We start from the raw sequence: 22,621 nt of genomic DNA on the forward strand, positions 1-22,621 counted from the left end.
GTCTTTAACGCCATTCTCTTAGACATATTGTTTCATTCCCTTGGTCTTGCCTCCCCTCTTTTTACTGGAACAAGCAACTAGTACAGAGAGGAAAAAAAAAAAAAAAAAAAGGACACCTATTTAGCCGAGGGCAAAGGAAAAGCCCGATTTTAAACCTTTCCCGCGTTTTGTTACAAATCCCTGATGCTGGCGATATGAAAGACAGCTGCACAGAGTGTCTAGAGAGGGGACCAGCACCCAGACGCCCCGAACCCGCCCCCTCGCGATGTCAGCCCTCAGTTCCAGGCTTTCACTGTCTTTTTCCCCCCCTCCCCTCTTGCTGCCCTTTTTTTTAACAGCAGGAACGGATTTCATATACACCCCCCGAGAGCCCGGTGCCCAGTTACACTTCCTCGACGCCGCTTCATGTGCCAGTGCCCCGAGCGCTCAGGATGGAGGAAGACTCGATCCGCCTGCCCGCGCACCTGCGTGAGTGTTCGCGCGCCCCGGGATGGACGGGGGTGGGGGGGGGTTTGGACGGGACGGACGGACCGACAGCTGGACAGAAGGATCGACCGCTGTGGGGGGGCGGGTGGTGGTGGCAGGGAGGCGGGGCTGCAAGCCGGGCAGGGGCGCGCCCTGAGATGGTTTTCCCACGACCTCCCGAAGCTGCTTTGGCATCGTTCGCCCCCTCCCACCTGCAAATGGCTTTGAAAAGCTTGAGCTTCCTGGCTGTCGTTTCTCTGCGTGTTCATTTCGTCTCTTGACTATGACATACTACCCGCTGCAGCTCAGCAGGGCGTCGGGGCCTCCCCACTTGTGCTGCTGGGGCCAGGCTTCAAAGCACCCAGCACCCGTCCTTTCCTTTTTGTCTTTCTGTCTTGAGCTGCCACCCAGCCCCGATGATCCGGCATGCCGAGCGCAGCCGGGGAGAATGCATCACCTGATTGCCACCCTGGTCGCGGTGTCCAAGAAAATGCCAGGTTCTCTGGCTTGACTGTTAGCCTCAGGGCACGAGTCCAGGTTATGGAGGACGCGACACGGCGGGAGGTGTGTGTGTGGGGGTCACCTTGGCCCCTCCCTAGTTGATTCCTCATGACTTGAATGGTGGCCCAGTTGTACTTGCCGTCTTTTTCGGGCGCGCTTGTGCTTCCCAGATTATTCTGCTCCGCCTGGCCCATCCCTCCTCAGAAAGCAGAAGGTTGCCTGCTGAGAGTGGGGAACAGCAAGAGAGGATGCAGGCTCCTCTTTCCTCTCTCTGTGCTCATTCAGCAGATCACATGACTGTGATGCTGGGAGGTACTCGGCGTGCATTGCTGGCGTACCCCTTCTCCCCGACAGTGAGGATGGTGGCTGGGATCCTTGAAAGGGAGTTGGGGGCCATGAGAACCCTTCCCCTCCTCCAGCTTGCTGCATCCATCAGTGTTTACAAAGTTGGTATATACTAGGGTCAGCACACTCCAGCTTCAGTCTACCCTCTTCTCCACACTGAACTTTTAAAGAAGAGATTGGGACTGTGAAGATGCCATGGTCACGATCGAGGGCACGGCTGTACTCAGCAGAATGGAGTTTTGTGGCACCAGTGAGCGTTGTGAGCAGACAGCCTGGGAAAGAGACCACTAACAGCCTTTTTTCCCTCCCCAAGCTGTTCTGTGACCAAGCTATTCACTTCAGGACCGTTCACTTTGGGGTGGAACATACTCAGGCCATGCAGAGAAAGCACTCCTGCTACCTAATCTCCTTCATTTATTCGTTCGACAAATAGTTACTGATTAACTGGTATTGGTAACAAATGGTTGCCTATTATTGGTAACAAATAGTTACCTGCACTGTGCCAGGCACTCTTCTGGTTGCCAGGATACAGAAGTGAACAAAGCAGACCCAACTCCTTGCCCTTATGGAGCCTGAAGTCTCCATAAAGAGAGAAAAAGAAATAAACTCCTGTCCCCAGCAGGCTGAGGTTTCATGGCTTTTTCTTCCTGTACTTTGACACAGCCCATCCCCCAGCCTCCGGAAAGACCCTAACTCCTGGTTTGTCTCTGAACTTCGCATATGTAAGCTCTTTGACCACAGAACTGCCTCTCCATAAAATGTTACCACAGTAAAACGCACTAACAAACACAACGAACTGACCATCAACAGGTTGTAATTCTTAACTAGTTCTGCTGTTAGACTAGCTGTTCGACTGTGAGTCAGTCCTCCTAACACTCAGTTTTCCTACCATACAAAATTGTGATTGGACAGGAGAATGTTCAACAGCCCTCTTAACTTGAAAAGATTATGATCTCACCTAAGACATCCTTTTCCCTACTTGGAACTGTTTCTTCCATACCAACACTTTACTTTTTTTCTTGGGTTGACAGTTTCCTCATGGAGTCACAGCGGTGCTGCTCACCACTGTCTTGTCGGGCCCTGCCATGTGCCTAGCACACAGTCCGAGTAGCTAATAGCTATTGTGGGATGCCTCTGTACCAGACACTATGTGAAGTCCTTTATGGAAATTATTTTATTTAATTCTCACAGCGATCCTTGTAGGTATTTTTGTTATATCCATGTCACACATAAGGAATTTAGGGCTTAGAGAATTTAAGTAACCTGCCAAGGTCACACAGTCAGTAGGAGATAGAGTCAGGGTTCAAACTCAGTTCCGTCTGACTCCAGAGCCTGGGCTTTTAACTGTTAGGCCGTGATGTAAGTGTGTTTAATAGGTACTTCTTGGATGGATGGATGAATTCAGGGTTGACAGTTAGCCACTATTCACTAATGTGGCCAGAGGGTTGGTTTCTGGCTGGACTCTGTTCTAACTGGTGGATCAGTTGTTGAATAGTTCGCATATCTCCCTTGGATGGATGGATGGGTGGGTGGATGGATGCCCCCGTAGAGAATTATCAGATGTAGAACTATAGCCCATTACTGCTGGCCTTAGAACATAGTCAGTTGTTAGGTTAGGGATTCAGGTCATGGTGATGATTTTGTCTGAATGCTCCTGTCTGGCAGCCCGACGTTAGAGCCCTCCTTGCAATCTGCATCAGCCCCATGGTAACACCATTTGTTCCCACATCTGGAATGAATCCTCTGAAAGTGGAGGTTCCCAGGCTCTTGCTGTCTGTCTTCAGCTGGGACTTTCCACAGGAGACTGAGCTGCCCGCCTCCCTGTCCTGTTCCAGCACTCGGCTGCCCATTGTGCTGTTTGAGAAACATCTCCTGGAGTGCCTAGGATGGTTGAGGCCGTGTCGTATACTTGAGGATGCATCCCAGCTGGGTTTCCAAACCGAAAAGAAAATAAATATTCTAACGAGGGAATTGGGTTATTGCTGTTTGAATCTGGGATTCCAGACAATTCCCAGCGGAATGCTCGTGGAAAGTACGGGGAAGAATCCGAAAGCCAAGACAGCGGCAGGACATTTATGGTATTGCTGGGTTGAAAGCATTTTTAGCCGCTTGTTTTAAAGAGATACTCACCAGACTGGTATGCCTCCAAGTCGCTTCTTTTCGCCCTCTGTCCTCATTGATCTCCAGATAAACCCTTTCTCTCTTAACCCTTTCTTTTTCTCCTTTCCTTCTTAACTCAATAGATAGCCTTTCCTGGTTAGGGCGGAAGGCAGGGGTCATAATATAGGCAGGTTTCTCACCATTTTGTTCTGCAAACACAGGGCAAGCTGAAGACACAGTGTGACAACTTAGGAAGCTGTGGAGATGTAGAAAGTAATGGCTTTTCCTCTTCCTTGCCTCTGATAAAAAAACAAAAAAACACCAAAGTGATAACTGGGGCAAGCCCGAAGTGGTGATTCTAGAGGACTTGAAAGGGACAGGCAGGGGCAGTCTGGGCCAAGGGGAGGAGGGCCAGCCCCGTACCATCCTGGCCAGGCCTCCTCCCTGCCCTCCCACCCACCGGAGTCCTGCGGCAGCTTCCTGGAACTTCCTTGTTGCACCAGGAGAGCAGACACAAGTTTGTTTATTGAGAAGATAGAAAGGTTTTTTCCCCCCTTCCTTCCATGTAGGGTACTAAATTTTCTTTTTAAAACTTGAGGCTAGAAGAGCTGAAGTGTGACAATTACAGCAGGTAGGTGAAAATGAAAAGTTCCATTCTTTGAATTTATTAATTTATTTTTTGGCTGCGTGCGGCATGTGGGATCTTATTTCCCCCACCAGTGATCGAACCCACGCTGCCTGCTTTGGAAGCATGGAGTCCTAGCTACTGGACCGCCAGGGAAGTCCAGAAAAGTTCCATTCTTTAAAGGGAAAGTAAACCTTTCATGGTACCTTGAGAACATTTACAGGACCGTGGAGCCCCGAGAGTGCCTGGAGGAGATCACTCTTGATCCTCTGAGTGGTGAACGGCCTCCTAGTGTGAAGGAGAGACTCCCTCTAGTTTGTCTGCCCAGGGACGACTTTTTCTAAATAATGGCCGGTGGATGCCAAGGGGGCAGCAAAATGTGCCTTATGAGCCGATGCCAGCCCTGTGAAATACTCAGCCTCAAGTCGTGATGCCCCGGGCCGCCCACGTGACCACAGTGCGTGTATTTCAGATGCATGGGGCAGAATTTAAATCGCTGAAGGCCTTTTCCTTATTAAATTCCTTTTAACAGAATCGTCTCGCATTTAGTCGACAGAATTGCTTCCAATCACAGGCTGATGTGATGCCGCCTGTCTAAAGCCTTTGCCGTTTGCGGTGCCAGTTTGCTCTTCTAAAATTCCTGGGAATTGATATTTAAAAATCGGAACCCAGGACTCATTCATCACATTTAATAGGGTTACGGTTTATGACGTTGCAGGTTCATAAGTAGCCGTAATAGCTGCGCAGAGTTGTCTGGAGTCGGAACTCCAGAAATAGCCCCCTGGCTCTCCTTCCTTTCCTTGTGAATCTTGCAGAATTCTTACATTACTGCTCCTGCTTGTGTGTTTAATAATTTAATTTAATGCCTTCCTTTGGAAACGTGACCTCGTGGCTCATCCCCTTGGGCGATTTTGCAGTCTCAGCAGAGCGACCGAGCGTAAGACAGTCGCTCGGTTAGAGCCAGGAGATTGAAAAGAGATGCAGCGCTTCTCTTTGCTATTGAGTGGAGCAGCCAACAATTTTATACACGTTCAAGTTCTTTCCGTTCCCAAAGAAGAGGCAAAAGATGGGAATTAAGGATAATCTTAGTTAGTATTCTATATTATTATAAGTAACAAAACGTGTTCATATATGTGGTTTCAGTTAATGATGCGGCAGTCCCAGGTGTTACTAATCCTATTTTATTGATGAGATGACCATGGCTCAGATAGTTACACTGAATTGTTCACATTCACGTGGCACGTGAAGAATCTAACATGATTTCTATTTCAGAAGTCACCATTTCCCCTTCCTAGGAGAAAACATAATGGCAGAGTCTCTCGGACTTGAAAGCAGAGGCAGTGCTGACTGTTGGCGTCTGGGTAGCCGTGGATGCGGGGTCTGGGAATAGCTAGGGCTCCAGTCATGCGCTTGGCCATTCATTTGTGCTGAACCTCCCAACGGGCTGGCCTGTCTCAATGGATAATTATTTCAGTTTTGCTCACCCATTCCTCCTGCTTCTCCCTCTTGAGTGAGCTGACATTGAAATCCAGTATCTCTCTGCCACCAGCAGGACAGCGCTGGCCACGAAGGGCCCACCCAAGTCCCCACATTCCCTGGCATTTCATCAGGAATGACCTCTTGGGAACAGGGCCCACTGCTGTTTCGGAGTTTCTGGTTGAAAAAGCACAGCAATATGAAGGACTTGAGTTCCAACAGACCTGAATGGGCTGGCATCCCAGGGCTGCCTCTCTCTATTAGAGAGATGAGTTCACCTCTCCAAGGCTCTAATTTCATAAAACACCTACTGATGATGGTTTCTTTTCTTTTCTTTTTTTTTTTTTTACCTTTACCCGTAAATATTTCTGTGTATTTTTTCTAAGAACAAGGACATTCTCTTACGTAATCACAATGATTATCAAAATACGGAAAAATTTTTTGAAATATAACACATTAATTTCAGATGTACAACATAACGATTCAATATATGCATGTATTGTGAAATGACCATTGTCCCTACCTGGTGCTGAGGGATATTTACATGAGCCTGGAGATCATCCCAGTTAAGATCTATCATCACACATAGTTACAGTTCTTGCTCTTCTGATAAGAACTTTTAAGATCTACTCTCTTAGCAACTTTGTATTGGTCTGTTTTGTTTCTTCTGTGGGTTTTTAAAAATAATTTTATTGAAATATAGTTGATGAGGGTTTCTTATAAGTATCAGAGCTAATTTGCATGTGGCGTCTTGCACAGTGCCTGGCGAACAGTGGCCAGGAACTCACGAGGGCTCTATTTCAGTTTCCACAACTGGTAAATCGTGTGTTGAGGAGGTGCGTCTTCCCTTTCAAGGGCCAAGAGAAGCGTGGACGTGCTTGCTTGTTTCATTAAAGAAAGGGCCTGGAGTTCTGTCTGCACATATCGAGACTGATTTCCTTAGGTCGCGATGGAAGTAAGCTTTATTTTCTGACTCTGTGATTTCTGTGAGCTTGGTTCTGCTCTGGGGCACTCCATCCCAGGGCCTTTTCCTCCCTCACTGTACCTGTACCTCTGTCTGGAGCGACTTTCTTCCCCGGCCTTGCCTGAATCTGCCATCTCCTTCTTCAACCTTCCCTGCCCACCTCCTCAGACCTGACAGATGCTCCCCCATCCTCAGCCATTATCAGGGCTCCCCAAGTGGCCCCTCCTCACACAGCTGCCTGTGACATACGGTGACATCACCAGCAGAGTTGAGGCAGGGACATGGGGGAGGAGACTTCCTTCTCAGTCTCTTGACAAAGCAGCCGTGACTTCTAACAACGATGGCCAGCCACCAGCATTTTCTCTTGTGCCCCTCAAGCCTTCCTTAGGGGTCCTTCACTTCTTACTTTCAAGGCTTTCTGCTTTTCCAGCTGCACAGGGCCCTGGGTAGCGGCTTCAAAGAGCTCGAAGAGAAAAAACAGGCCACAACAGAACAGCCAGGATGCTTTGGAAGGGAAATTTCCTTTTTGGGTTTGCTGTCTGCAAGAATTTCCGATGCAGGCAGACGTTAATTCCTAGCTGCATGCTTCCTGATAAGGAAGCAGCTTCAATAAATGCAGCTATTTATAGATGTCTTTTTTTTTTTTTTAAGAAAAAAAATATATAACCAGAGGTCAATCGACCTTTTCTTTCACTTCACGTTCCGTGCCGTGCACTCCGTGTACATTTAAGGCAGTTCCTCTGACAAATGCTCTGACAAAGTGGTTGCGGTCCTGCAGGGAGTTGGGGGGAAGGCTCTCGCTTTCCTTGGAATTCCGAAGTAGACATTTGGAAGTCACTGGCTGTGGGTTGTCCCTTTACATGAGCCTGGAGATACCCAGCTCCATTCTACACCCAGTGTTGAAGTTTTATGACAGATGCAGCGGAAGGTCCGTTTAAGAAGAAAAGTCGATGGGAACCAGCTCATTCTATGAATAGACTTGAACAACAGGAAATAAGAAATGATATTTCCATTTCTTCCTTGTCCTCTCTCCTGTCTCCCCTTGGATTTTCCCCACCATCAGTACCGCTGTGGTCTTTCTCTTGGCATGTTAGGGTTCTGCAGACTGGGGACTCCCCGTCCATCAGTTAAGCAGCCAGGCTCACACGTATCTCTAACACTCGCTGGCTGGTGTGATAAAGACTCAACACGATGTTGACTCGAGCTGTGCTTCCCTGGGTTCCTCCCCACGACCTCCCCATCGTCACAAAGCATATTGACTGGGCTGAGTCTCTACAAATGGGAGCAAGTTTCCATCTTCAAATAACAGATAGTTTCTCCCGTTTTGCTTCATGCCTGAGTTCAAAGTAGCGCAGACTCTTGGAGTTTCTGACAGGCATGACTTTGCCCGTTTCATCTTTATGCAATTCCAGAGGTCAGTGTTACCAAGGACCTTCGGGCGTTGCCGATTTCACTGTTGCCATCGGAAGATTCTGATTCAGTCGCCTGAACCATCTATGTGTGTTTTGGGGTAGGGTGGCTGTTTTTTCTGGTTTCTTCAGAAGCGAGGTGGGGTAGGATTTGAGAGGCTTAAAGGGTCCCTGTCTCTGACCACATGCTGACTGTAAATTCCTAAGAATAATTAGTCATCCCCACCGTGATATTTACTGCCTCCATCTTTGGTAGGTGGACCAAACCCCATTCTTCTGAAATTATTCTCTATTTCTGTTTCCTCTAGATCTTGGTTAGAAATAGCCTCAAATGGGGTGCTAAGATTTCAGTAATAGAAATGCAGACTGCAGATGCAGACCCTAGATAAAGAGCTCTGTGTGTGTGGGGTGGGTGTAGATAGGACGCCTGGGAGGAAAATTCTCATCCGTGCAGGACTGTGCAGGGAACATGTTGTTTCACCAATTCGGCTAGGGCTGGATTCTCTGTTCTGGGCTGGGGGCTTTCACTAAAGTGGTCCGCTTCAAAGAGGCGGGGGGAAGGTTTGCAAGGAGAGAGGTAACAATCACTTTTTTTAAAAAAGGTACCTAGGTGAGTGTTGAGAGGTCTGTCTTAAGAAATATTACAGGGCTATTGGGCATTTATGTAGCTCCACTTTAGAAGTAACGGTGAGTGTTAGGGTTTAATTATCCATGTGTTTTCCAAGAGTGGCTTACCTTTGCAAATCAGTTTCCTTTTTGGTCATTATACCCCACCTTCCAGTTTACAGAAGCTTTGCTTCTCCTAAGCGCCATCCTGAGGTCCACTGTGTATTAGGTACCACTCTAGAGAATCTCTGTTGCAATAGGGTATGGAATAAGAAATCGTCATCGCTGATTATTGAGCACTTTCTTGATGCTGAACGATCACTAACGCTACATGGTAGATATTCTATCTTGTTTATATCTGAGGCTCCGAGTGGTAAATCACATGCCAGAGGTCATACAGAGAGCAAGTGGGGGGGGGGGCACAATTTGAATCCAGATCTAATTCCAAAACCCAGACTTGTATGCACTTCACCACGTTGCTTCTTAAAAGTATTAGGAGCTGTTGAAAGTCATTCCCCTCTAGCTGTTGGTTAGAAGGAGAAAATCCAAGCTAACGTACACTAAATTATCTTTTGAACTTAGAGGAAGGTAAATTTTCAAATTCAATCCTTTTTGGATACTGATGTCTGCAACCTATTTTCAGGTATCTGTAAATGCTGGTGTGTTAGAGACAAAATCAAATGAAGTGAAAAGAGGTGCCTGTTGTCCACGATTTTCCATCTTTTTAAAGAGATAATCTACCTCCCAGATTATTACTAAACGGTAGGAAACGTGATGTGTTCGAATGATGGTTGTATTCTTGGGTTCACAAATTAAACCATTTCACTGCCTAACGCTTTTTGTTAATCTGACACGTGTCTTCGGAAAAATTGTCGGATGTGTTGCTGCCTTGGTTTACCCACCTGACCTGCGTTCTGGGCAACTCTACTGCAGGGTCATAGAGCAGGGGACGCTCTTGTCTGCGGTCATTCCTCGGAGAGTTGGCCCGGCGTGGTCCGTGGTAGGTGGGGTAGTCTCAGACACCTCGTTCTTCCTCCCAGGGTTGTGGTTTCCTCGCCTGTGAAGCGAAGGGGCCTGCGTGTGTAAAATCCCTGGCTCTTCCCCGCGCAGACATTTTCTTGTTCTCTGATTCCAGCAGAGAAATACAAGGCATAGCAGCAGCAGAGCATTATCTGTAAATGCGAAGGATGGCGATCATTCGCTTGATTTCGAGCACTCAGCGTCACATTTGAGTGCAGATCGTGGTCTTTTAATGATGCAGGCAATCGTCCCCGACTTTAGCTGTGATTGTTTTGTGAGGATATGCCCTCCTGCAAGGAAATACGGCAGTTCAGCGCCCCAACGCCGCCGTTGGGTGCTTCCCTGCGCTGCCCGTGATTGAGATTGGTTAATGCTCTTGTGGGCTGGGAACCCGAGCCAGCTGCTCCGCCTGGCAGGTCTCCTGAAGGCTGCCTCAGCCGCTCGCATCTTCCCCTGGGTCCCAGGACCTCACAGCAGAACCGCAGGCCCGCTCCCCTGTTCTCCAAGCCCCCCTTCTGGCCTGAGGATCCTCTGTGAGTTTGGCTGTTTGCCTAGTGCGTTATGCGCAGGTGTGTCTTCTGGTAACTCCCTCCTTGACCCCAACTGCATGATTTGTGGGAATCCCCTCGGCAGCTGGGGGCTCGTCTGCCTTTCCTGTAACCTGTAAAAAATTACAGTCTGCATTTTGCTCCGTCTGTAGGTGGTGTCCACTGGGTTTCGGGCTTTACAGAGCCAGCTGATCTGCACGGATGGGCCACACTCCCCTCATTCCGCCGGCCCCATCGCACATGCACAGTTAATACTGCATTAATGAACGATGGGGGGAAAAAAGCCCAGTGGGCAAGGGAATGGAGGCTTTCAGCTCCTAAAGTGAAAGCTTTGATGCTACGCTTTTAAGTACATTTCCATCCGCGCGGCCAGCAGAGAGAATCCGTGACACTTATACCGTCCCCTGGGCATGAAAGCTCGCACCCAAGGAACGATTTCTAAATAGAGGCCCTGAGGTAGTTACTCGAATCATCCACTTATTGCCAAAAGCTGCGAAAAGCGGGTGTAGGATTAGGGAGAAAAGAATCGCCCAGAGCAGCGGTGATTTGGGAACAAAGCTGATGAGGGGGTTTATTTTACCTCCTTAAGTAGCTCTTGGGTCGCCAATGGCAGGAACTCTTTGTAGGGAAACAAATATAAGCCAGTGATTTGGTGCCAACCCTCTTGGGGAGATGAAATGATTCTTTCTCCTCCGGAGCCTGCATTCAGGAAGCAGCCCTACGGCCAGGCAGGTTCACAAACCTGTTATTCTGATGTGTTGGAGGGTTTCTCCGTCTCGGGCATATTTTCCTATTAGATGTCCACAGAGCGGGGGAGAAACTTCTTCCCTTTCTTTTTCACTCTGATTCCTTCCGCACCGCCGTTCTCACAGCACTGTACCCTCACACTTACCCTTTTCGCTTCTCCTGCGATGTGGCAGTGAAGCCGCTTCACAGAATCCCCACCCTGGACAGACGGTTCGCGTTCCCCTCTTTCGCGTTCCGTCAGGCGTGGTGTGGGCTTCTTGCTGGGCTCACAGTCTGGCCGTGATTCAACTCTTCATCCAGATACTTGGGGTTTTACTTAGAGGCCTTTTAGGAACACAAAAGTAGAAATTCCCTGCGAGAGACAGTCCCCACTTGAGAGTCATGGGTTATAAATGCCCTTTTAAACTCTCCTGTAGTTCTCTGATCATGCTGAGAGGTACTTCAGAGACCCACAGAAATCTATGTACAGAGGTAAAATGTGTTTGGGCCTTATGAAAGAAGAAGTTTTGTCTTTTGATTCCTGGGCAAAGAAAACATTCTACTTCAGATAAATCCAAATGAGTGTGCATGTATGTTTGGGTGTGTGTAGGGTGGGGAATTTGGTTGGGACTGTCTCAGAGCCATTACTCCAGACATCTGCTTCATGGAGCTTCTGTGAGGACTCCTGCCACCCAAAGTGATCCAGGGAACGAAGGTGAAGAGGTACAACTGGGTATCGTAGGGTTGGCATCGTACATTCAGCTATGTAGCCATCTCTCATCTGGTGCTTTTTTGTTTGCCGAAGGAGTACTGAGATTCAGAAAGCGGCTAGCTTCTACGCTTGTATTGTCCGGACAGTGCTACTCTGGGTCCAGGACAGAGGGCTTATCGTTGTCTGTGAACAGGGCCCATGTTATGCTTCAGCAGAGTGTGTGGTCACTCAGCTGCAGTGATACAACAGTGTCCCGCACTTGAAGATTTCCCACGGTGAACTACCATGGTACCTGAAATTCTCCTCAGATACATCCCATCTGGATCAGGCATTGTTTCCACCTAGTTCCACTTTTAAAAGTAAATAGTCATGATAGCAGAGGATACCTTGGATAGAGATCATGAATACCTTATGTCCCTGAATGTCTTAATGAAAATTAGTTTATCAAATCGAATCTTTTGAAATAGAAGATCCGTGGTCAGCATGGAAGGTCAAGGGAGGGGGGCTGAGTTGGAAATAAACTCCATGATTTTGCTGGGGGCTGGCTTCCCCTTGGAGGAGACAGACATAAGATTAGATGGAAAATCCATACCCCTTGATGTAGACAAAACATCGTGAACCTGGACCTGTGAGACCAAGATGAATAATCTGATACTTACTATTCCTGGCTGTGGGTCTCAAGACGTTGCCAGAATCCGTATTGGCCAAACACTGTTGGACCTCTCTAACTCACTGTCAACATGAGAAGGTGTAAGTCATCTGCATCTTCTTGAGAGGAGCGGTGAACTTGGGGGTGTACATCTGAATCCTTAAGCTTTTCAACCATTCTTACCAAAATGTCTCTACCTCGGGGATGACTAACTGTTGGATTGCACAGGTGTAAGGGAGCTGTTAATCCACATCTCAAGCCGAAGTGGCCAGGAACATCTTGGCTTGTGTGGACATTGAAGGGGCTGCCTGGGGGTGGGTGGCTCGTATGAGGAGTGGGTGTGTGGTCTCGGGAGAAAGATTCCTCAGAGCTCTCCGTGTGGAGCAGTAACTTCCATGTATTCGGTGCTTACGATAGGGACTCTTCACACGGATTATATCATTTAATCCTCACAACAGAGCTATGCACTGAGTTTTATTATCCTCACTTTACTGATGGAAGGTCAGGTTTGAAGAGGTTAAGGAACGTGGCCAAAGTCACAGAGCTAGTAGGTGGCCGAGCAGGTCAGACCCTCCACTCTGCACCTTTCTTCCCAGGCTGACCCAAAGACCTGGTCCCTAGACCATTTTCCTTAAGAACCTGAAAAATAGTGTTGGATCCCCCTGTGCGATCCAACTGTGGTTAAAACCTCATAAGTTTTAGAAAAACAGAATCATTCACTAAACTAAAATCATAAATCCACTCCACGAAAAAGCATCCACCACAACCCCAAACCTCAGTGTTAATATATTCAGATTTCAGGGGGCTATAGGAGTCTAGCTAGTCCCCTAAATATCTCTCTGCTTCCCGGTAAATAATATCCCTACTGAGTCCTGGCACACGAATAGTGTAATGAGATCAGACCCTATCGCTCTGCCGTTCAAGTTCAGTCCTAAGTACAGGGTGGAAATCCAGGGCTGCCTTAGTTCCTCATCTGTCTGTGTCTCTCTCTGTCTCATCGCTTGTGACACAGTTTGTGAAGTTCGGTATCACTCCTTCGTTTTGTGCTTTAGGTTTCTGCGTCGTTTCCTTTTCACAACTTTTTTTTTTTTTTAATGAAGTGATTGGAAATGGAAAATTAAAAACTTAACTGTGAGTCTCACAGTTTTCTGCTAATGCCTCTGTACTAAGAAGCTTCATAAAATATTATATATTATTCTTCACTTCAGCACAGCTGCTCTGGGCTCTCACCCACTTAGTCATTCACAGTATGTCTGAGAGATTAATTTTTATAAGGCTGTGGTTTGGGATATTTTCTCCCTGTCCATGTTTTACTTCAAATCCTCACCGGGGAAGTTGGTGTAGAAAAACCCCACCACCCTTGATAAAAGGTCATTTGGCCATACAAGTGCTTTAGGAACTATAACTGGCTGTTTTATTTTTGTGTACCCTCTTCGTTTGAAATTCTGCAGTCTTTCTACCAGAAGTCTTAAGTGTGTGTGGGCTTGAGGACAAGAATGAGTGCTTTGTGTCGAAGTGCCCGTGTATGATGTAGGTATGTCTTCGGAGATGCCTGTTTCTTCTTTTTCTTCTTCTTTTTTTTTTTTGGAGTCTGCGCCTTTTGGAAGAAGCGGATTAATACACACAATTACCTCAAATTCTGCTTTAAATAATCCTGTGCAAACAGTGCAAGCTCTGTTTCCTCTTCAGATTAGCCCCCTGATACTAATTTAAAATTTTTAAATCAAAGTTATGCATGTATAGAGTTTAAAAAGTTAAATAATTCTGCCAAACTTACAGTTAAAAATAATCAGGGATGCCTATTTCTTGATGAAAGTGACAGGTACGGATTCCCTCGTGGAGAGTTAAAGCTCTGGGTGTGACTTGGAGGATTAAAGCTCAGGAGGGTGGGCGCTGGCTGGCACAAGGGCTCAGGAGAATGAAGGAGAGGGAGGAAGAGCGGGGCCAGGGACCATTTCAGTGGGGTCCCCATCCCCTGGGGGGAGAGAGCCACACTGTTTATCCCAGCATCCCAGTCGGAGCCAGCAAGCCAGGGGTGTTTTCAGGACTCAGCTGCCAAAGTTTCTTGAAACAGCTCTGCTCAAAGGCATATGCTGGGCTCACTTCTGAGGGAAATTTCCTTTTTGGGGAAGTTGAAGCAAAGGAATTTCCTGTGTGGGCAGACAGAGCTTCCTGACTTGAAGGCTTCTTGGAAGGGAAACAGTTTCATAATGAAATGACAAATTAAAGACATACCAGCCGGGTTCACTTCAAAACAGCTATTGAGAGTGCGGGCAAAGCCCTATTATACTCCCTCACAGAACAAAAATAAATCCCATCCTGACAGGTTTCTGAATGCTGGATTATATCCATCCCCCCACACCTTCCCTCGCAGCCCTCTGCATCCCCCTTCCTCCCACCCCTGCCATTAGAAGCCACCATCTCTATCTTTAACAGCTCTGCGAGCAGCCGGCAGGGAGGCTGGGAGCATCTCTCTCGCTGCCTTTCTTTGTGGCTTCACCCAATCCTGACCTACACGGAGGGCTTATAGGTTCTGTGAGAGCCCCATGCTGCCAAGACCCACAGAAATGACCTCTTTCTTTCCCCCTTTGACACAAAGCAATGATTGAAGATGTTTTCAGCAATGGGGTAAAAAAAAAAGCAGCCATTTCCTCAGACTGGCCTTTAAAATCTTGCAGGCAGTAAATGGAAGTGCTCTTCTGGTCTTGGGAGCCAGGTCTGAAGTCTGGTCTATCGAAGAAAATGAGGGTCTGCGCTGGGCGGATGACGTCCTTATACCTGAACTTATAATTTTATGTAGTTTAGTCAGCCTGAATTTTTTTAACTTGACATGAAGGTGCCTTATGAATTAAATCCCTTTTTTATGGAGCAGACCGGGAGGAGGAACGATGGAAGTGTTATTTGGGGTCCGTGTTCATTAGGCTTAAGCTAATGAAGTAGAAGAGGCACAGGTTCTGGAATCAGATGTCTCGATTCAAGTGCCAGCTCTAACAGTATAAAAACGAGCAGTGTCGCCTTGGGCGAGTCACTTAACTTCTTGGTCTCGGTTTCCTTATCTCTAAAATGGGTACAGCAACACCTGTTTCACATTGTCGTGAGGAAATTAGATTATGATTTCAAAAACACTTCATACACTCCTCTAAAGCCTTGGCCAGATAGCACTGTTTCTGTAGTCACTATTGGGATCTTTGGGGATTGAAATGCCACATTAGGTTGAAACAGCAGAACTGTAGAATTTGTAGGTCAGTTTGGCAGATGTTTATTAGAGATTTTATATGTGTGCGGCATGCTTGGGTTCTGCAGGGGAAAATAACAGTGTGAAGTTTAGAGGGGGTCACATGGTGTGGCAGAAAGAATCTTGGACTTGGGGTCAGGAGGCCAGGGTTCAATCCTGGCTGTGAGTCAATAGCTCTGTAGATCAGGGTGAGCTATTTAACCTTTTTGAGCCTCAGTTGCTCATCTGTAAAATTGGGGGAAATCCAACTCTTTGACTTGAATAAGTTCTGTTCAACTCTGACATTGTATAATCAGTTTTAAGAGGTCCCTGCCTTTTGCTTACAGGATTTATTCTGAAGAGTAAGGAAGAAATATCCCCTGTATAACAGCTTGTCTGATGAAGAAACTTGCATCAGAAAGCTAGATACTTTTAATTAGTATATCTGACGTAAACAGAAAAAAATTGAGGCTTGCCAGATATGTCGGCAACAGCAATTTGTTTCGGGGTGTTTCTGAGTGAATGCTGACTTGAAAATTACTAGGGTGATGGGTTGAACGTGGCAGTTTCCTTAAGAGAACTTGTCCCAGGATTTTGGTTTACCTTCTTCCAGCTGCTCCAGGGGAGACTCAGTATGTTTCCAAGTTGTTGTTTATTTAAGCCGTTCCCATCGCGGGTATCCTTGTCCAAATAGGCTTCCAAGATAGAGGTCATGACGCTGACTGGTCCTGCCAGTTAGGTTTTATTATGTGCTGATATGTAATTTTCGGACTGCCACATTATTCTTCGCCTCATCTTCCATTTGTATGAGTGAAGAACTATTACTAATTTTGCCTCCAAACAGTCTTGTCAGCACCCATTTTTGATTTGACGAAACCAAAGAGCTAGAAAAATGAGATACCGTTTAGAAGATCACAGATGCAAAATGGTGACAAGTCTAGCCTTGAGTCAAAACAGCTGATGCTTTGTTTTCTTTTGTTTTTGATGTGGACCATTTTCAAAGTCTTTATTGAATTTGTTACAATATTGCTTCTGTTTTATGTTTTGGTTTTATGGCTGCGAGGCATGTGGGATGTTAGCTCCCCGACCAGGGATTGAACCCGTACCCCCTGCATTGGAAGGCGAAGTCTTAACCACTGGACCGCCAGGGAAGTCCCCAAACAAAACAGCTGATGTTTTTGGGGTGTGCACTGTGTGTTGCTGGTGCTTTAATAAATCGTCTCATTATTGTTTTTCTCCCGAGGAGTCTGAGAGGTAGGTGATACTATCTTCACTTCACACATACAGAAACTAGGGCTTTGAAACATTAAGTAATTGGCTCCAGGACACAGAACTGGTCAGTGGTAGAGTCAGAATTTGAGCGCAGGTCTGTCTGCTCCCAAACCTGTGTTCTTCCGTGCATCTCGTCTGTGTTGTCCATTGTTATGAAATTGACCTCAGTGCGTAGAAGTGGAGTTAAACCTATACCGGGTCCCTGAAAAGAAACAAAACTAACCTCGTAGTCATCATGCTCTTGTAATGGCAGAAAAGCCTGCAGCTTTCCAGTGTGGAAAATCGTATACCTGGGCATAAACTGAGCAAATACAGCCCTGCCCCTTGCCTCTGGAAGAGAGCCTGTTTGGGTTCATCCTGGGGCCAAATTGGCCTAGAACCTCACTGGCCAGCTCTGGCCACACCTTGCAAAATAGGACAGAAGTCTGCTGGCCGTGTTTCAGGTGGGTAAGAACAGTGCCCGGTGCCAGATTGCATCCTTTTCCTTGTGAAATTCCTTGTGAAATATTGTTTGTGGCTATCTGGGCTTGTTCGGAAGAAAATTCAAATCTGGTTCTATTCGAGAAGCATTGATTTGAAGAAACACTATGCTCAGTGCTAGGAATACAAAGATGAGTAAGGTAGGAAATCAGTCTAAGGAAGAAAAAACTTGGATAGTCATTCAACAAAACCAGTAATTACTGAGCTCCTACTGTGCCGGTAAATGGTAATTATAAGAGCTAAATAAATAACCAGAAAGCTTCCATCCAAGGACATGTTTTAAGTCTCTACAGAAAGAACATGTTTTGTCTTGTTTCTGCTTGATTTTATTAAATTTCCTCTGTTCAAGTAAGCTTTCAGTGTGTGCCCTATTGTTTAAAGCCCAACGTTGTTTTATCATTTTTTTACTTGTTTGACTATCATGAAAATAGCTCCGGAATTTCTCCTCGTCATTCCCATTCTTAATCTCACTTTTCTTCCCCAAAGAATATAGACTTTCAAAATTATTTTTCAATAAAGGCCACAATATTTTTAAAAATTCATATATATGTATATATATATGTGTGTGTGTGTGTGTGTATATATTTTTAACATCTTTATTGGTAAAAATTCATTTATATTTAAAACACAGATAACATCCTGGAGAAAATCTGAGAGAAACATACGATTTTGATGGTGTCTAATTATAAAAGACTCAGAGTACATTGGCAAATGTAGCAAAACACTTAAGTAGGTGTCGTATGGAGTTCACAGTAAGGGGAGAAACGGTGTCACTTCTCCTGCAGAGAAATGCAGTCTCTCATATTAATCTTTCGTTGGCCTCTAGCTGCCAGTGGGCTCTTTCAAAAAAAATTCCTTTTCTTCATTACACTATATTCCGCATTTGGGCTTAAGGTGGAAGAAAAGAAAGTACTGTTGAAATGCTGTGACCGAATCTCCGCTACGCTCCTTTGCTCCTCTGGTGAGGAAGGTGGGGGGTGTGGAATAGACTGATTGATTGATTATTTATTTTGTTGATTATTTATTTGGTTTGGACACGAGAAGCAGGGAGGCGCGGCAGGTTTAGCGTAAGAGCTGGTGTGCACTCTCCTGCATCCCAGTCCCTTGGATGGGATGATTCCTTGGATGTTTTCCTTACCTGGCAGCATCGCAAGGGGCGAATCCACTAGGAGGAAGACCGTATTAACAGAGGAGTTGCAGGACCTGAAGAGGTGCTACAGGGAGTGAGATGACTGACAGGTGGATGAAATTCAATATCCTTTCCGTTCAAATTAAAACGAAAAGAAAGTTGCTACTTAATAAGTTCCAGTTCTAGCCTCTGTTTAATATTCCCTGCCCTTCATTCAGATCAGCAAAATGTCAGTGAGCAGCTGTGGGGAGAAAGAACTGAATCCACTGGGCTTGAGCTCCCCAACTGGACCGCCAGGCCTTGGATGTTGGGAGTTGACAGTGTCTAACCACGTGCTTAACAGGTTCACCGACCATCAAGTCCCCAGGGGACCGAGGCAGTGGCCCGGGTTCAGCTCTAGTTGTGCAGAGCAAGGAAGCTTCACCTCCTTTGTTCAGCTCACGCTGTTGGGAGCTGGAGTTGCCTCTGCCCATCATAAATGCAACCAGAGAACTTCATGTCTGCATGTGGTCCAGGCCCAGCTTGAAGCCTGAGCTTCTGAACATGAGCCTGGCAGTCCCAGCCTCCCTTTCCCTTCTGTAACTCCCGGGAATCCTAACAGGGAGGTCATATCTGTCCACTGTCAGCCTGATGCGCCACAGCCCCTGCTCCCTCTGCCTGCCCGCCAGTAACCTTAAGACTTAGGGGAAATTAAAATAGACCTTCTTCTGGAAAGGTACCGAGGTCTCAGGCACAAATGTAGCTTTTTTTTTTTTTTTTTTGCTTTTTTCTACACTAGAGAAAGAAAGCCTTTTTGACTTCTGTGAATAAAGAATAAGCAATGGCTCTGTTCCACCCTCTTGGTTGGTCCAGAGCACTTGCACAAGACTCAGAGCGATCCTGACAAGGCTTTAACTGATGACAGACATCAAGTCTATTTGTCTTTGCATTAGACACTGATTGTGACAGCATTGCCATCGACCTGCACCATCTAGGAAAGAGCTCCAGTTTCTGAAAAGGTAGGGATTGACTCTTAGTAGTGCTTTAACAGTTCACAGCTCACAGGAATGAGTAGACACTGTGTCAACAGTGCATTGCTGATGATCACTAAGTGTTAGGTGGGAATTCCAGTGGTGTCCTCCCCCCACATTTTACTTTTGGTTCCTTGTCAAGTAATGTAATAACTGAGTCCATAACTCCAACCTAGGGAGCAGTTGCTGTGTGCGAACTTTGTTGTGTTAAAGTCTTGAGACACCCTTGCCTTACTTCTTGTCTCTGAGTATTTATACTTCTAATGACATTTAAAAGTCAATCTCCAAAACTTTAGAGCTAAATCCTAGCAGAGATGAACTTTAAACTGGGGGACGTTGGGGGTAGAATAATCCTTCTGGGAGTCAGAATGAGGCACTTGTGTGTCTGGACTGTGGCAGGTTTGTTTGTTACCAGAGCGATCTCCATGGTAACAGGTCAACATGGCGTCAGTGACAGCTCTACACTCAGAGCTTAAAGTTCCCATGAGAAAGTGGATCCTCACAGCAAATAGAGGGGAAGAAATCAAGAAATATGGATTACGATCCCCTTCCTTACAGAGTTCTGATCATGCAGTCTCAATTCAAATAACCAATGACATGTCCTATTTAACCACTGGGGTTCCTCTAAGTAAACCAAGACTCTTCACAGAATGCATGGTGTTCTCCTGAATTTCAACTAAACGTACACAAGGTTTAAACAGGCTTTCACAGCAAAGGACTGTGTTGCAGTGGAATGAGAGTATGACCTAGAGTCAGGAAGCCTGGCCTCCGGACCCAGCTCTGACTTTACCTGCAGGTCCTTACTTTCTAGCTTCTTGAGTTCCCACCAGTTCTAATAGTCAATCATCCAACTATACTGAAAGCCCCTAGTATGATACATTGGCAGTCAAAAAAGATAGCTGATTAATGTAATACGGTGTGCCATCCCATCACCATCAAAGCTGCGATGATGCTGGGATGATATGCATGGAAACTCTCAAACACTGAAAGGTGGAAGGTGGGATTCATCTCTATGAAACATTCATCTCTGAAACGAACAACCAAAATCTGGAGGCTGGGCAGCCAACAGAAGAGTTTGTTTTTCTGGAGCCTTGGTTACTAAAGGTTATTAGTTTGAAGAAAGAATCGGCAATCAAGTCACTTCTCTTAAACCACAAGAGAACGCTTGTGAATTTGGAAGAACAATTATGTAATTTAATAATTTCTTCCCTGGGGAATCTTATGACTCAGTGATCAAAGGTGTCAGAGCAGTGAAGGGAGTTCTCTGTGATCAGGTCTGTGCCCATCGCTGGGCTTGGGCCTACTCTGAAGTGAGATCCTTTGTGGCCAAGACCACAGAGCAGTTGGGTGATGGGTGATTTGGGGGGATGGTTTCTGTCATACACATTTAAAGGGGACCAATTTTTCCCCCAAAGGGAAATTTCTAAGAAATGTATTCCTAGGGCTATGGGGGAATTAAACCCACTGTGAGTCAAGGAAGCAAGTGCCTATTTCCTTTATAAGGCAACTAATGAACTTGATATTAACCACAGCAAGCCGGCAGCTCCCTTCTACCACCAAGTCAGAATAGTTCTCTACCACACTTTGCAAGGTTAAAAAGAACAACTAATAATGGTAGTGCTCGGTTTAACCTTGTCTTGTGATTCTCTCTGGTCTATCTTTAACCAACAGAAGTCTAAAATTTTTATTTTAGATTCATAATATTGGAAGAGCTGTAGATTGTCCACATTGTAATGCTACTTCCAAGATCGGTTTTAGGACATGCCATGGTCAGGATTTAAGTATAAAAAATCTTGATCTTACCGTTTTCCTTGTCACTTCTTTGTCTTAAGTTTACTTCGTTGACATAAAAACAATTTTTATTTAGTTCAGCAAGAGCTAAAACAGCCATATATATATATGTGTATATGTATATATGTGTGTGTGTATATGTATATGCATACATGTATATATGTCCATATATATGTATATTAGTAAAGATCTTTTTGCCTGAGAATCAACTGTGCTGAGTCTGATCTGTTGAAAATGGAAAAAAAATTTTTTTTACACATATATACATTCTTTTTTTTAATATTCTTTTCCATTATGGTTTATCCCAGGAGATTGGATATCATTCCTTGCACCGTACAGTAGGACCTTGTTGTTTATCCATCTAAACATGATAGTTTGCATTTACCAACCCCAAATTCCCAGTCCATCCCTCTCCATCCACCCCACCTTGGCAACCACAGGTCTGTTCTCTATGTCCATGAGTCTGTTTCTGTTTCATAGGTAGGTTCATTTGTGCCATGTTTTAGATCCACGTAAGAGTGATATCGTATGGTATTTGTCTTTCTCTTTCCGACCTAACTTCACTCAGTAGGATAATCTCTAGTTGCATCCATATTGCTGCAAATGGCATTATTTTGTTCTTTTTTTATGGCTGAGTAGTATTCGAAAACGGAAAAATTCTTGAAGTGATATCAGAATGAACAGGACGGAGAGTTAGAATTTTAGAGCGTGGTTTCTTTATCATACAATTCCTATTCTAGAACATTAGCCGTCCCTGTTCCAATGTAAATCTGCATTATTTTATTGATATGTTAGTTCATATTTTTGATTCTACTTAGAGATAATTGAGAGTCATGGTCCCTTTTGAAGGAGACTTTCTACATGGATTCATCCCGCTAAGCCTGTACTCAAAGCACATTTCCATAAGCTCTGGATACTAGGGCTTTCAGAAGAAAAGTTTCTAATAGAAAAAGAATGGCAGTTGAGGAGAACAGAGCATGTATTTATAAGGAGAGCATACTTCATTCCCTCAAAAGAACAAATAAACAAACCCCAGAATCTCAAGCCCAGGTGTGGGAAGGAAATCCTGTCAGGTAAGGTTTCTCTGGAGCACCCTCCCCCGTGGCTACGGTGCACACACCCCTGTTTCTGGGGCTGCAGTAGGTTGTATTTGACCTGAAAGCTGGGAAAGGGAGCGGCCTGCTGCTGTGTTGACGTGTGTCCTCCTCCGTCTTCTGGTGCTGCCACCGAGAGCGAGAGAGAAAGAGAAGAAAGCGGGGAGGCACGGCTGCCGTCACGGGAAGGAGGGCAGGTCTGGAGCCCTGACAGCAGAGGGGAAGGGCTTTGGGAGCTGGACCCAAAATGGCCGACGGGAGAAGAATGGGAAGGAAAAGGAGAGGTGTTCTGGTTGGTTGTTTTGGTTTTGCTCTTAATGAAAGAGGGAGAGTTAAATGAGGAAGCAGGGTGAGTTGGAAAGTTCTGGGCAGGTTCGTGTCCAGGGTTGAGTGATGTTCTTCCTAGTCGGCAAACTACCTTGTTTTGTCTGGGCCTGAAGTAGAGCCCACCACCTGGGAAACTGCATGGAGATCTTGCGTTTTAA

At 45.8% G+C, this 22,621-nt stretch overlaps 1 protein-coding gene across 8 annotated transcripts in view; it reads left to right on the forward strand.

Moving 5' to 3' along the window:
* ETV6 (ETS variant transcription factor 6) overlaps positions 1 to 22,621 on the forward strand; it is a 250,835-nt gene that overhangs the window by 111,179 nt on the left and 117,035 nt on the right. For 5 of the 8 annotated variants that reach the window (XM_049693887.1, XM_004281145.3, XM_033408161.2 and 2 more), the window contains one exon: positions 339 to 468. In XM_049693887.1, coding sequence (XP_049549844.1) covers positions 339 to 468 — 130 coding nt within the window. Of the gene's footprint in view, positions 1 to 336; positions 469 to 19,173; positions 19,240 to 22,621 lie in introns of those variants that run through there. The other 3 variants (XM_033408162.2, XM_012537228.3, XM_033408163.2) reach the window with 2 other exon arrangements.

The sequence above is a fragment of the Orcinus orca genome, chromosome 11, assembly GCF_937001465.1.
Source record: "Orcinus orca chromosome 11, mOrcOrc1.1, whole genome shotgun sequence".
Lineage (NCBI taxonomy): Eukaryota > Metazoa > Chordata > Mammalia > Artiodactyla > Delphinidae > Orcinus > Orcinus orca.